Source organism: Cibotium barometz, chromosome 17 (assembly GCF_041138505.1).
Source record: "Cibotium barometz isolate CiBa-2024 chromosome 17, ASM4113850v1, whole genome shotgun sequence".
Classification (NCBI taxonomy): Eukaryota; Viridiplantae; Streptophyta; class Polypodiopsida; order Cyatheales; family Cibotiaceae; genus Cibotium; species Cibotium barometz.
Genome location: NC_141062.1, coordinates 28,392,220 through 28,404,764, shown reverse-complemented (window position 1 = coordinate 28,404,764; position 12,545 = coordinate 28,392,220). Strand labels below are relative to the sequence as shown.

General features: G+C 40.3%; 1 protein-coding gene across 2 annotated transcripts; it reads left to right on the top strand.

Annotated features, from left to right (window-relative positions):
- Positions 1-502: 502 nt before the first annotated feature.
- LOC147629862 (putative pectate lyase 18) lies at positions 503-5,755 on the top strand. 2 transcript variants are annotated; one of them, XR_015267758.1, is made up of 7 exons: positions 503-1,462; positions 1,943-2,603; positions 2,692-2,795; positions 2,879-3,017; positions 3,597-3,805; positions 5,056-5,294; positions 5,429-5,751. XR_015267758.1 is itself a non-coding variant. In XM_086811395.1 (6 exons), the coding sequence occupies exons 1-6, from the start codon at positions 1,212-1,214 to the stop codon at positions 5,216-5,218; spliced, it is 1,527 nt and encodes a 508-aa protein (XP_086667521.1). In that variant the 5' UTR covers positions 503-1,211; the 3' UTR covers positions 5,219-5,755. The 2 variants fall into 2 exon arrangements, 1 of the variants encoding a protein (XP_086667521.1); XM_086811395.1 differs by having other exon boundaries at positions 5,056-5,755.
- The last annotated feature ends 6,790 nt before the right edge of the window (positions 5,756-12,545 follow it).

The window sequence follows — 12,545 nt, the reverse complement described above, 5'->3', positions numbered from 1 at the left end:
GGTAATGTGAAGTAAGATGATTGAAAGTAGGAGGTGATAACCTTGGGGTGCTAAGGAATAAGTAATTGTGTGGATAAGGAAAAGGAATTCCGAACAAGCTTAATGTGCACTTAGGGGATCTAGATATTTAAATTGTGATCTTAGGAATACGGAAAGGAATGTTACTTCCACGCATTTGACGGCTCACGGTATGATTGTCTCTGTGTGTGTGTGTGTGTGTGTGTGTGTGTGTGTGTGTGTGTCATGGCAAGAAAATTAGAAATCAATTTAAAAGCAATAACCAGAGGTTAACTACGAGGGTTAAGACAGTTAAGCGGTTGCGGCTGTAAAGGGGTGGAGGGGGTTGGCAAGATTCTGAGAATCATTACAAAACGGTGTGAAAGAGAGAGGGTCCAGGGAGCTTTGATAGAGGAGTGCACTGTGCCACTGCCCACTATCCTTAATTTCCCTCTCGTGTGCGCACACGAATTGAATTTGTGCAAATTTATTTTGGGGTGTTCTTTCTGTGGCCCCGTGATGATTGGAAGAGTAGGCCCCCATTGGATCTGCGTGAGCTTTGAAACCCATCATAGCTAGCCACCTAGGCCGCCATAGCCACCCACCTGCACCTCCTTCTTCCCCTTTAAAGAGAGAGAGCAGCGAAGGGGCAGGGTGGAATCATTAGAGGTAGAGAAGAGGGATGTGGCTGAATCATTAGAGCTAGAGGCGACCCACTAGAAGAAGACGTAGAAAAGGGAGGATTGCTGGGCAATTTGGCATGTTTTCTGCTGCGTTTTCTTTGCCGGGCAGCGCCTTGCGCTCTGTGTGAGAGACCCAGAGAGAGCGAGAGCACCCACATTGAGTGTGTGGGAAGGGAAGGTGGAAAATGTTGTGAGGGTGGGATATGGTGCATTAAGCGTTGATGAGCTGAGAGGAGAACACACAGAGGTTTAGATATAAGAGCGAAGGGTATGGGCGCCTCAATGCGCAGAAGAATACACAGTAGATTGGGCGCTAATTTGATGGGAATATTGCGTGCTTTGAAGAGAGAGAAAATGCTTGCCTAATCCCTTAATAGCTGAGGATCGTGTAGGAGCACAAGCACGGCATCGTATGCAGACCAGTACCTGCATTAGAATCGCCTCACGCGTGCAGAGAGATCATCGCATCTCACAAGCAAACCACCATTAGGTCCACCTTTGCACAGGCCACCATCAGAGAGACAAGAATTAATGGCAGCTACTTGCACTACTAGCGATTCTCCTCTCATTACCCTCTTCTGGGGACTAGTACTCTCCGTCTTCTTCTTGTCATTCCGGATCCTACCTGGTTCCATGGTCTCTTGCAGACTCTTGCCTTCCCTTCCTGAAGCTATAAACGGCTCCCAGCCAGCAGAAATCGCTTCAACAGCATTGGACCCGCAGCAGCAGCTACACCATCATCAAGCAGCCACCATCGCTGCAGACTCTCAATCGCTCGAAAGGTAAAGAATCTCTCTTTCTCTGCCTAGTAAGATTTTCTCTGCACCATAGCGAGAATTTCATCGCCTTCTAATCATGACTGCACCACAGCCGGAATTTCTATGTATTTCATCGCTACCTTAAACAAGTTGTCTGATTTCGGTGATTAGTCCCTTGACCGAATTTCAATTTGATTATGTTCTTATGTTTATAGATTATTCTATCAAACGCTCATGACCAATTGCTTCCAAGTTTCTGCACAAACGTCTCCAGAATTTCGCCTAATCTCTACAGGTGCAGCCTTCATGTAGAAATTAGGCGAAATTTGCATTCGAATCCTCCAATTGTAGCCTCCCTTGTTCTCGACCAATTTCTAGATGCAGTCTCCCTTCTTTTCAGTTCCCTGCAGAAACATCCCACGCAGTCTCAATTCAGAAAATTTTCCGATAATGTGTCTGCTCCCCTGGTGCGCTAATTTCTTCGTGCGAAATTTCGGCCTGCAGAAGCTCCGGCAACTTTTCCGGCAGCAGACGTGAATTGGGCAGACACTATTCGACTTCGTTCTCATGTGCGACCGGAAATTCCATTGACGACTGTTGGCGCTGCGATCCGCATTGGCAGTCCAACCGGAAAAGGTTAGCAGACTGCGCGATAGGCTTCGGCCGGGACGCCATTGGGGGCAAGTTCGGCGAATTCTACGTCGTGACGGACTCCTCCGACGATGATCCCGTGACACCTAGACTCGGGACGCTAAGGCACGCCGTCATTCAGACGGAGCCTTTGTGGATAATCTTCTCCGCTGACATGACAATTCTGCTGAAGGAGGAGCTGCTGATGAATAGCTACAAGACGATCGACGGCAGAGGCCACAACGTCCACATTGCCAACGGGCCTTGCATAACCATCCAGTATGTGTCCAACATCATCATACACGGGGTGCACGTCCACGACTGCAAGCCTGGCGGAAACGCCATGGTCCGCAGCTCTCCTACCCATTACGGCTGGAGAACCATCTCAGACGGTGATGGCATCTCTCTCTTTGGGGCGAGCAACGTCTGGATTGATCACTGCTCCCTCTGGAGCTGTACCGATGGCCTCATCGACGCCATCATGGGATCCACCGCCATCACCGTCTCCAATAGCTATTTCACACATCACGACAAGGTATTTACCATCTGCAGAGGATTTTCTCCGAAATCTGAGCCAAAATCAGGCGTTTTTTCGATTCAATGTTTGCCTCTTTTCTGTACAGGTGATGCTTCTCGGTCACAGCGATGCCTATGTAGCAGACAAATCGATGCAAGTGACCATTGCTTTCAACCACTTTGGGGAAGGTTTAGTGCAACGGATGCCAAGGTACACCTGTTTGGTTTAATGTATGAATTGGATACAAGATATCGTTGGTTGTGTGAATTTGGGACATTTCTGATTTGGCTCAGGTGCCGCTATGGATTCTTCGAGATTGTGAACAACGATTATACGCACTGGGAGATGTATGCAATTGGAGGAAGTGCTGCGCCCACCATAAACAGTAAAGGAAATCGATACACGGCTCCTGTCAACCGCTTTGCAAAGGATGTGAGTGTTAAGTCTGATTCGTGTCCGTAAGGCTAATTACGTTAAAAGTAAGGGATTCCGCTGTTAATTGTTAATAAGGCACTAATTCTTTAGTTAATTATCATACAATCGCGTTGAAACCGAACGATTTCGTTTGAAATTGAGCAATTTCTGCAGTGAGTGCAAGAATTCAAATCTTGTCGAATCGGGTGGTTCTTCTGTAGATGCAATGACATCAGTAGAGGCGGTCCCCTTTGTGTGCCTTTTAACTTAGTGGGCTACTAACTAATGGGTCAATTTAACGAACGATTGGAGTTAACAGATTTCTGATGTATTAATGGGCGCAATTTCTATCTTAAAGCATGGATGATTACAAGGATTGAGGCGTGTTTTTAAAATTGACATGTGACTTGCTGTATTACTGGGCGTGCATTAGGAGGCTTTGAAGTTGTGTTTAGCATTGAATCATGCTTAGTGAAGATGCCCTTGACAGATTTGCTGCAGAATTTTCATCTTGGGGCGTGGATTAGGAGGATTTTTTAAACATTGATTTCAAATTTGGACCAAATAATTAATGGGTGATGATGTGATGATGGGCAGGTGACGATGCGCATTGGCACCCCAGAAGGGCAGTGGGAGAGGTGGGACTGGCGGTCGGAGGGGGATATGTTTGTGAACGGGGCCTACTTCACCCCATCTGGAGCCGGGATGTCTACAAACTACGAGAAGGCGGCGACCATAGGGCCCAAGCCATCCTCTCTCGTCTCCATCCTCACTGCCAACGCGGGGGCTCTCACTTGCAAGGGCGGGTCTGCCTGTTGATCCTTAATTTTCTCTCTCCCTTCCCTTAATCTCTCCTTAATCCCTCTCTTATGCTCTCTGTTAATATCTTTGCTAATCTCTCTCTCTCTCTCTCTCTCTCTCTCTCTCTCTCTCTCTCTCTGTCTGTGTGTGTTGAATAATTGATCAGGTCGACCATCCATAACCTCGGCCTGCGATTGATTAGCTCTTAGATTAGCCTGCTAATGTGTTGTGGCCATCACTAACTCGCCCCGCCGCTCCCTTAATACCACCAGGAATGTAATGTAGTTAGGGTGAGTTGTGTTAGCAGAAGGCTTTTCAATTGAGATCAGCAGCAGTTGGCTTTATCTCCCTCCAATTTGATTTTTGGGGGAGCTTCTGCTTCTGCTAGCTGCTGCTTCTGGTTTTGGGGTGTCTTTTAGAGCAATGAAAAGAGCTTTTCAAGATCCGAAAATGCTCTTGTGGGGAACAGTTCTAAATGAGTCGATCCAGTGCAAATAAAAAATTTGCCCCAAAATTGTTATTAGGTATATTGCAGCTGAGAGAGAGCATTTGGTTTTAACAGAAAGTTTGATGTCTTGACTTAGATATTAATTTAATATATAGGTTTTCATTTAGTCAAAAATCCATTGTTTTTATTCAAATCTTTTTACCGGCACATGTTTACAGATTCAAACCTCTTGAAAACACACAAATTTTTGTTGCATCAAATGCCATTGAGTAAGATCTGATTAAGTAAACTTGGCCATTTAAAAAATGCCCAACTTCCAGGTCTTTGTTGTTTTTCCTCCCCATAGCTGAGTGTGGAAGAGGCCATGGCAGCAGATTGCAGTCCCCATAGGCCCTAGGCCTTTCTTTTGTAAAGATTGTCTCATGCTTTCCCCCCACTCCGGTTCTAAGCATTATCTTCATCCAATGTTATCCCATTGGCATCTAGCAAACCTTTGTTGAATTCTCAACATATACCCAATTATTGAACATAGTATCATCTTTAAGCTTCACTTATCATGAGAGCAAGGTAAGGTCATACATTGGTACCTCTAACTTGACCTCTATGCTACTCTATTTCGAAGCTACTCTCATCAGAATCACCTTCATAATTATGATAAGTTATTTTCACAAATTTAGCATCCTTCCTTGGCTTCTCTATGAAGTTTAATTTGATCTTACTCTTGCCTCTTGTTGGCATTCTGGGTGCACCTCCCCCTCCCTCTCTCTAACTGTTAACTGTTTCTAAACGTTAACCATTGATGTGCAGGATACTCTTTCCATCTGAAACTTCACCCGCATCATACATACCCGCATCATCATCATCTTCATATTCTCCTTCATCATCATCATCACAAATTCGCCTCCTCACCTTTCATCTGCCCACGGCCCTTCTATGGATTCTCATCTTTCTCAATCTCTTTGCCCTATAACATCTTATGGCACAGGAGGTTGAAATTTTCTTTCTGCTTGAAGCTTCTCACGGGCTCTCATTGCCACCATGGCCAGGTATAACAGCCTTCTCATCCTTTCTTATTTCTGAATTTTTTCAACAAATGCTAGACCTTGATCCACTGCGTGTGTGGGGATTCTGTAGATTTGCAGTGTGTGCATTTCTGTTAATAGATTTCCTTGCTTTCCAGAGTGCACAGGCTACTGCAGGCCCTGGTCTTTTGGCTTCAATCAAGAAAGAATTTCAGCATACTTGCTTCTACATTCACTGCACTTTCTTCAAATTAAGCATTGCCAACAAGGGCAACCGTTTTGCAAAGAGTTGCTAGTTTACTAGATGATGGTAATCTCATGGTAGCTTTTCATGATAGCATAATCAGATTCTAGCATTATGTGGACTTTTTTTTTCCTAATTAAAGGTGATAAATACTTGCAAAGGAGTTTCAAAAGGAAAGGCTGCCATCCTATGGTAGAAGATTGTTTTGTTATCTTTGAATTCAAGGTTGCTGTACTATTAATTATAGCTGCATGAGAAAAACAAAAAAAAGGGGTGTTTTTTAAACAGATTACTTAAAAAAAGGGGGGTTTTTTCCCACAACAATCTTGAGTCTGAAGGCACAAAGGCTTCTACTATAGGAGTTAATTATCCTTACAAAAAGAGAAAAAGGTGCAATTCACAACACTCTTGAGTCTTAAGTCACAGAGGCTTCTATATGAATTAATTATCCTCACAAAAAGAGAGAGTGTGGGATATTAAATGCATGCCATATGAAAATTGGTTATGGATGCCATATGTGAGCACAATGGGTGATGGTTTGTTAAAGTGTTGCAAATGTAAGCACAAATCAAGATGCACTCCCTATGCATGGATGCCATATGTGAGCACGATGGGTAATGCTTTTTAAAGTGTTGCAAATGTGAGCACAAAACAAGATGCACTCCCTGGAAGTCCACATTGTAACGGAAGAATGCACATTAACAAAAACGGGCTCATTGAATAATGCTCTCTCTGTTTCTTTTTAAACCATTTTTAACCTCTCTATTTAACACAACTAGTGGGCTTATCCATGCTTCTCATGTACATAATTAATTTTTCAAATTCTTAGAGTAATAGGAGCTTGCCTCTCCTCTAACCTCCAAATTTCTTACCAAACCTCCTAATTATTGCCAGTGAAACTTTTCCTTTATATAATATAGAGATATAGATACATAAATTTGTAGGAGAGTGAGAAGCTTTAGTGACATCACATCTACGTAGCATTTATTATTAAAAACTCAGTTTTTTAGTAAAAATTAAATTTGTAATCCTTTTCATATGAAAAAGTATTTAAAATAAAAAAATATAAAAATCATACATTTAACATCACTTTTTTTATACATTGTTTTTTTACTTTTAGCTATTACAAATCTCCAGGTTCTTATAAAAATTCAAGCTACAACAAATATGTAAAATATATATATATATATATATATATATATATATATAAGGGATTATTCTAGTAATAGTTTTTAGTGATAAAATTTACAAAAAGCCTATTAATTATTAAAATGTTTTATTACAAATATTAAGAAGTGATAGGCTCAAACTTTTACTTTAGATAGCCTTTTAAATATTAAAAACTTTGAGTTTAGACAAACTTCTACTTTAACAAATGTATATTTTTGGACAAGCTTTGAAATATTTGTAATAGAAAGTATATGGTTTTTTTTTTGCAAAAAGATAACTTTATATTATATAGAGAATTTGAGTTACAAAAAAGAAAACATCACCTCAGGTCAACTACTAGAGAGAAGCTTTTTCTTGGCACCACCATACACCATCCCCAAACTATAGGGGCTCGTAAGACTGCTGAGTTCAGGTAGGAAGTAATCTAGCTTCCACTTTGGACAATAGGTGCTAGGGCACTGATGGAATACTATCTAGTTATGAATAAGCCACAACTGGTTCGTGATGTGGAAACAAATCCAGGGCCAAATGCTCACAAGGGCTGGGTTTAGGCTCCTACTTTCCCCTAAAAGGGCTTGCTTCCATGTGAATTGGTATTGCATGCCCACTGCTTTAAGCCATCATTTAACTTTGTTCCACAGATTTTGAACATGGGGTAGGCCTAGAAGAGATAAAAAGTAAATTCCTTATGTGTCTTGTCTTGCAGAGTGGACATAGGTGTTAAACATGAGTCCATTTCGCCAACTTATCGTGGGTAGCCAGCTTTTGCTTAAGAACCCTCCATAGGAATACGTTGATCTTAAAGCATGGTGTGGCCTTCCACACCTTAGAAGTGCAGCGAGACCACTTTGCCATCATAGAATCCAGAGTGCCCTATTGTTCTGAGAGCTACTCAACCCAGTTGGTGTGGTGCATTTGTAAGTATATTCCCTTCATCCTAGTCAGTGGTTTTCTTGTGTTAGAAGCCCAATTTACCAGCCAAAAGTCCAAAATTTAGGGACTTTGTTGTGGGCCACGCTAGTGGGAGTGCCTCAGCAGAGCTGATTGAAGGATAGCCAACTCTACAGGATTCAAATCATACTGTAGAGTGATATCATCCTAGTCATGCCACCACTAGGTAGTGTTGGCATCCCAAAGGACCTGCCACATGTGAACTCCTCTTTTGTGTATCTTACAAGCCTGTCAATATACGGTAGTTGAAGCATTGCCTGAGGCTTACCATCTTCTCCATTGCATAGTGACCACCAGATTCTTTCCCCTAGCACTCCATTGCATAGTGACCACTAGATTCTTTCCCCAAGCACTCCATCACCGATAAGAGGGTGTTGCTCGATCCACTCGAGAGAGGCGAGAATTTTCTTCCACCTAGAGACCAGTCTGTGATCTTCATCCTTTTCATACGAAAAAGTATTTAAAATAAAAAAAGTATAAAAATCATAACATCACTTTTTTTATACATTGTTTTTACTTTTAGCTATATTACAAATCTCCTTCTTATAAAAATTCAAGTTACAACAAATATGAAAAAAAACTATAAGGGATTATTCTAGTAATAGTTTTTAGTGATAAAATTTATTTAAAAAGCCTATTAATTATTAAAATGTTCTATTACAAATATTTAGAAGTGATAGAATCAAACTTATACTTCACATAGCCTTTTAAATATTAAAAACTTTGAGTTTAGACAAACTTCTACTTTGACAAATGTATATTTTGGACAAGCTTTTAAATATTTGTAATAGAAAGTACACATTTTTTGAGCAAAAAAATAACTTTATATTATATAGAGAATTTGAGTTATAAAAAAGAAAACATCACCTTAGGTCAACTACTAGAGAAGCTTTTTCTTGGCACCATACACCATCTCCAAACTATAGGGGCTCGTAAGACTCGTGAGTTCAATAGGAAGTAATCTAGCTTCCACGTTGGACAATAGGTGCTAGGGCACTGATGGAATAATATCTATCTATGTTATAAGCCACAACTGGTTTGTGATGTAGAAACAAATCCAAGGCCAAATGCTCAGAAGTGCAGCGAGACCACTTTGCCATAGAATAATGAGTGCCCTATTATTCTCAAGCACTCAAGCACTCAAGAGAATAGGACTCTCCATCAACAAGAGAATGCCCTGCAGAAATATCAGGCATACCAAGGGGCTCAACCACTCTCTCTTTGCCTTTGTGTAATGATGTACCAAAACTACATTTCTAGGACTGGTATTATGACGTAGCCTGCCACTCCATGGTCTATCAACAGAACCACTGTATGAGTCTCCTCGTCCAATCAATGATTGTGATTGCCGACTTGCATTCTGTGCAACCACATTTCCACTTACATAAGCCCCAACAACATCTTTTTTAGCAGCATACCAGCTACTCATCTCATCAAATACAACATCCCTGCTTACCCTCAATTCACGTGTAGCAGGATTATAGCATCTATATCCCTTTTACTCATCTTATCAAATACAACATCCCTGCTTACCCTCAATTCACGTGTAGCAGGATTATAGCATCTATATCCCTTTTGCTCAAGGGAATACCCAATAAACATATATTTTTTTGCCTTTGAATCCAGCTTAGTACACAGCTTATCTGGCACATGCACATATGCAATACATCAAAAAACTTTCAACTGAGAGGCAAATCAGGTTTCTTGCCACTAAACTTCTCCTCTGGCGTTACATCATGTATGGCTGTAAATAATAGGAGTCTTGTTCATGATATAAACTATTGTAGACACAACATCTCTGCAATGTGTATGTTTTTCTGCTCAGCAACTCCATTTTGCTGCGGAGTGTATCTACATGTAAATTGTCTCTAAATGCCATTCCTTCGTAAGAATTCAGAGAACTCATTGGAGAAGTATTCTTTCCCTCCATCTGACCTTAGGCAATTTACATGCTTTCCTGTCTGTTTTTTAGCCAATCACTCTGAAATTCTGAAAGTGAGTGAACACTTCACTCTTCTCCTTCATGAAATACACCCACACTTTCTTCGTGTGGTCATCAATCAATGTTACGTAGTACCTGCAGCCACCCATAGACATAGTCTTCTCATGACCCCATACATCTGAATGCACAACATCTAGTACATTCCTGCTTACATTTTTATCATGTGGAAATACATGCTTTGTTTGCTTTCCAAATTGACATGCTTCACATACTTTCTGCATACCTTCAACCTTAAACTTAGGAAGCCCTATCACAATTTCTTTAGTCTACATATACTTCATTCTTTACAAATTTACATGCCCAATACTCTTATGCCAAATGTCTGTATCTACAACAACTTATGAACCATTTGCAAACATTGCAGCACTCACTTTAGTCCATCATTAGTGGGCGGTGGTCGGTGGGCCGCGTTCTTGATAAGCGGGCGATGACCGTGTCTATGCAGTGTAACCGCCCTCGTTGCATACGCATCTACCACACCACCTATAGTACTATATATGGACATGGCTGCCATGAGCTAAGGTATCCAATGTTTGTGAGTATCCACCCCCTTCTACACTTCGTACATACTCCATCCAGAGTCTGTCTAGATCGCCATCTAAGCTCTACTTGAGAGTGCACGGGTGAAAAACACTATCACTTGTACAGGCTTTGGTATAATCAGAATTTTGAATTCTCTCCATTGTGTATCTATTGCATTGTCTTGCTATCTCTTTTCGATGTGCCATATTATTATATGTCATCCCTTGTTTTATCAAAACTTGGTCTTTTAAGATTCTTCATTTTCTTGAATCACTCACCGTTACTTGTCATGTGGTTCGAAGCACTCACCGTTACTTGTCATGTGGTTCGAAGCACCTGAATCAACATACCATACATCATCCTTACATGCTACTGCATCATTTCTAAACACAGAATTAACCACATGTTGCATAACAAACAACCTCTCATTATCCTCTTTATTTCTGCTAGAGGACGTATAGCATTAGAACATTTTGGAGATCATTTGTAGGGCCTTCTAAGAAATTCATGAATTTCTATTTTCTCTCTCTAGAAAAATGTACAAATATAAAGCAACTGAATTTAAGATGTGATTATTCTACTCTTGCATTTAGCTGCAAGCTTTTCATAAATTCAAATCCTAATATAACCTTATTCTAATATAGTTCTTGTCAGCTTGTCATAAAGTAGTTATTTTCGTATCTTTATACAGTAAGATAGAGCTCTTTAATGAAGCATTTCGTGCTTAGAATTGAAATTCTAATAAAGTAGAAAGAGTGACAATAACACTAATGAATAGATTTAAGATGTGATTATTCTACTCTTGCATTTAGCTGCATTAGAAGAATCTAGTACGACAATCAAGAGTGACAGGAAAAGTATATAAATCAAACTACATTAGAAGAATCTAGTACGAAAAATGTAAAAATCTCCATAATGCAGTGAAAGATCAAGAGAGTGAATCAAGGCATGCAAAGGAAGAGGTTTGGCAATCAATTGATGTTCTTTTTAGAATGTGTGACAAAGTTAACTGGACACAACAAGATAAAAAGAGCTTTCAAGACAACCTGCAAACTTTCAATGAAGATAGCTTTGGACAGATTCCAATATAGCACACTACATGGTAAGGTTCTTTTAGTTGACATACACAACTGATTGATGCACATCTGATTGTCTCTTTGTTGATATGCATCATATTATCTACAACCATATGCCATTTTTTATCAAAAAATATGGAAACCCTAGTACTTGGAACACTCAAGGGATGGAAAAGTCACACTATATGGCACGAAATGCATATTTTAGGCATACACAACATGGTGGAGGAAGGAGAAAAGCAAACAACATGCATGAAGTATTCCAATGGTTCTACCACAGAATACTCCAACAACTACACAGGAAAGAAACCTTAAAGTCGTCTAAGATGCTTCAGACACTTAGAGATATAGAAAATAGAAAACAAAAAAGATCTGAAGCTTTTAAAAACTCAAGTGCTATCCAATCACAAAACAAATGCAGAGAAAAAAAGATTTATGTAAATCACTGCTGGATTAATAGAATGTAATGATACAAGAAATTTTTTAATACAATCTCTAGATTGTCTATCCCTGAGTAATTTATTGCAAACACGGTGTGCTGGTTGCTTGAATCTAAGTAGAAAATGTTTTCCATACTCATATAACTCCTTAAGATTCTCTATATCTAAGGATAAAGCATTAGCAGTGTATGTAAGAAAGTAAGCCCTCCTAGAAGCTCTTAAGCCAGGGTAGTATCCAAAAATATCTACTGCACTTACTTTCTCTACAAGAATTATCTTATCGTATGTTTTGAGTATTATTATACCACCAAGAAAGCGAGAGAGTGTCTTGAACAAGAAATTTGCTAAGACACCCTGTTGGCTCATAGAATTATGGTAGATCAAAATATTTGCAGTTGATAATCTCTTCACGTAGTAAGATAATGCAGCATCTCTACCATGGTAGCTCCGATTGTGCCTCTGTAAAAACTGATCTGGCTCCTCCATAAAGGTTTGCAAGAAATTTGAAAACCACAGAAATATGAGAGAGAGAGAGAGAGAGAGAGAGAGAGAGAGAGAGAGAGAGAGAGAGATACCTGAGTGCTTTCATCTGCTACAAAGGCGTTGTTGATCTAGAGATCTATTGAGCTCTCTTTTGCTAGCATCTTCTTGTCCACCTAGCCTCGTGTAGAGTCCTCCAACTTATCAAAACCGTGATGCTCCTGAAACTTTTTGAAAGACTAATCATCCGGGACTAATCCATCATCCCTATACTACCTTGCCTTATTGAATCACTTCCTTAGTCTTTGCCATCAAAACTCAACTCGAGGGCCTCTTCGTTCACTAGAGTCCTCTGAAACAAATCCCTCCTCTCCATCACAAAAATTGGCT

What these genes read in the sequence shown, in the direction of transcription:
- LOC147629862 (XM_086811395.1), top strand. Translation starts at nt 1,212, where the DNA reads ATGGCAGCTACTTGCACTACTAGCGATTCTCCTCTCATTACCCTCTTC. An exon ending in GACTCTCAATCGCTCGAAAG is followed by an intron (nt 1,463 to 1,942) that starts GTAAAGAATCTC and finishes TTCGGCCTGCAG; the next exon opens with AAGCTCCGGCAACTTTTCCG. An exon ending in ATTTCACACATCACGACAAG is followed by an intron (nt 2,604 to 2,691) that starts GTATTTACCATC and finishes TTTTCTGTACAG; the next exon opens with GTGATGCTTCTCGGTCACAG.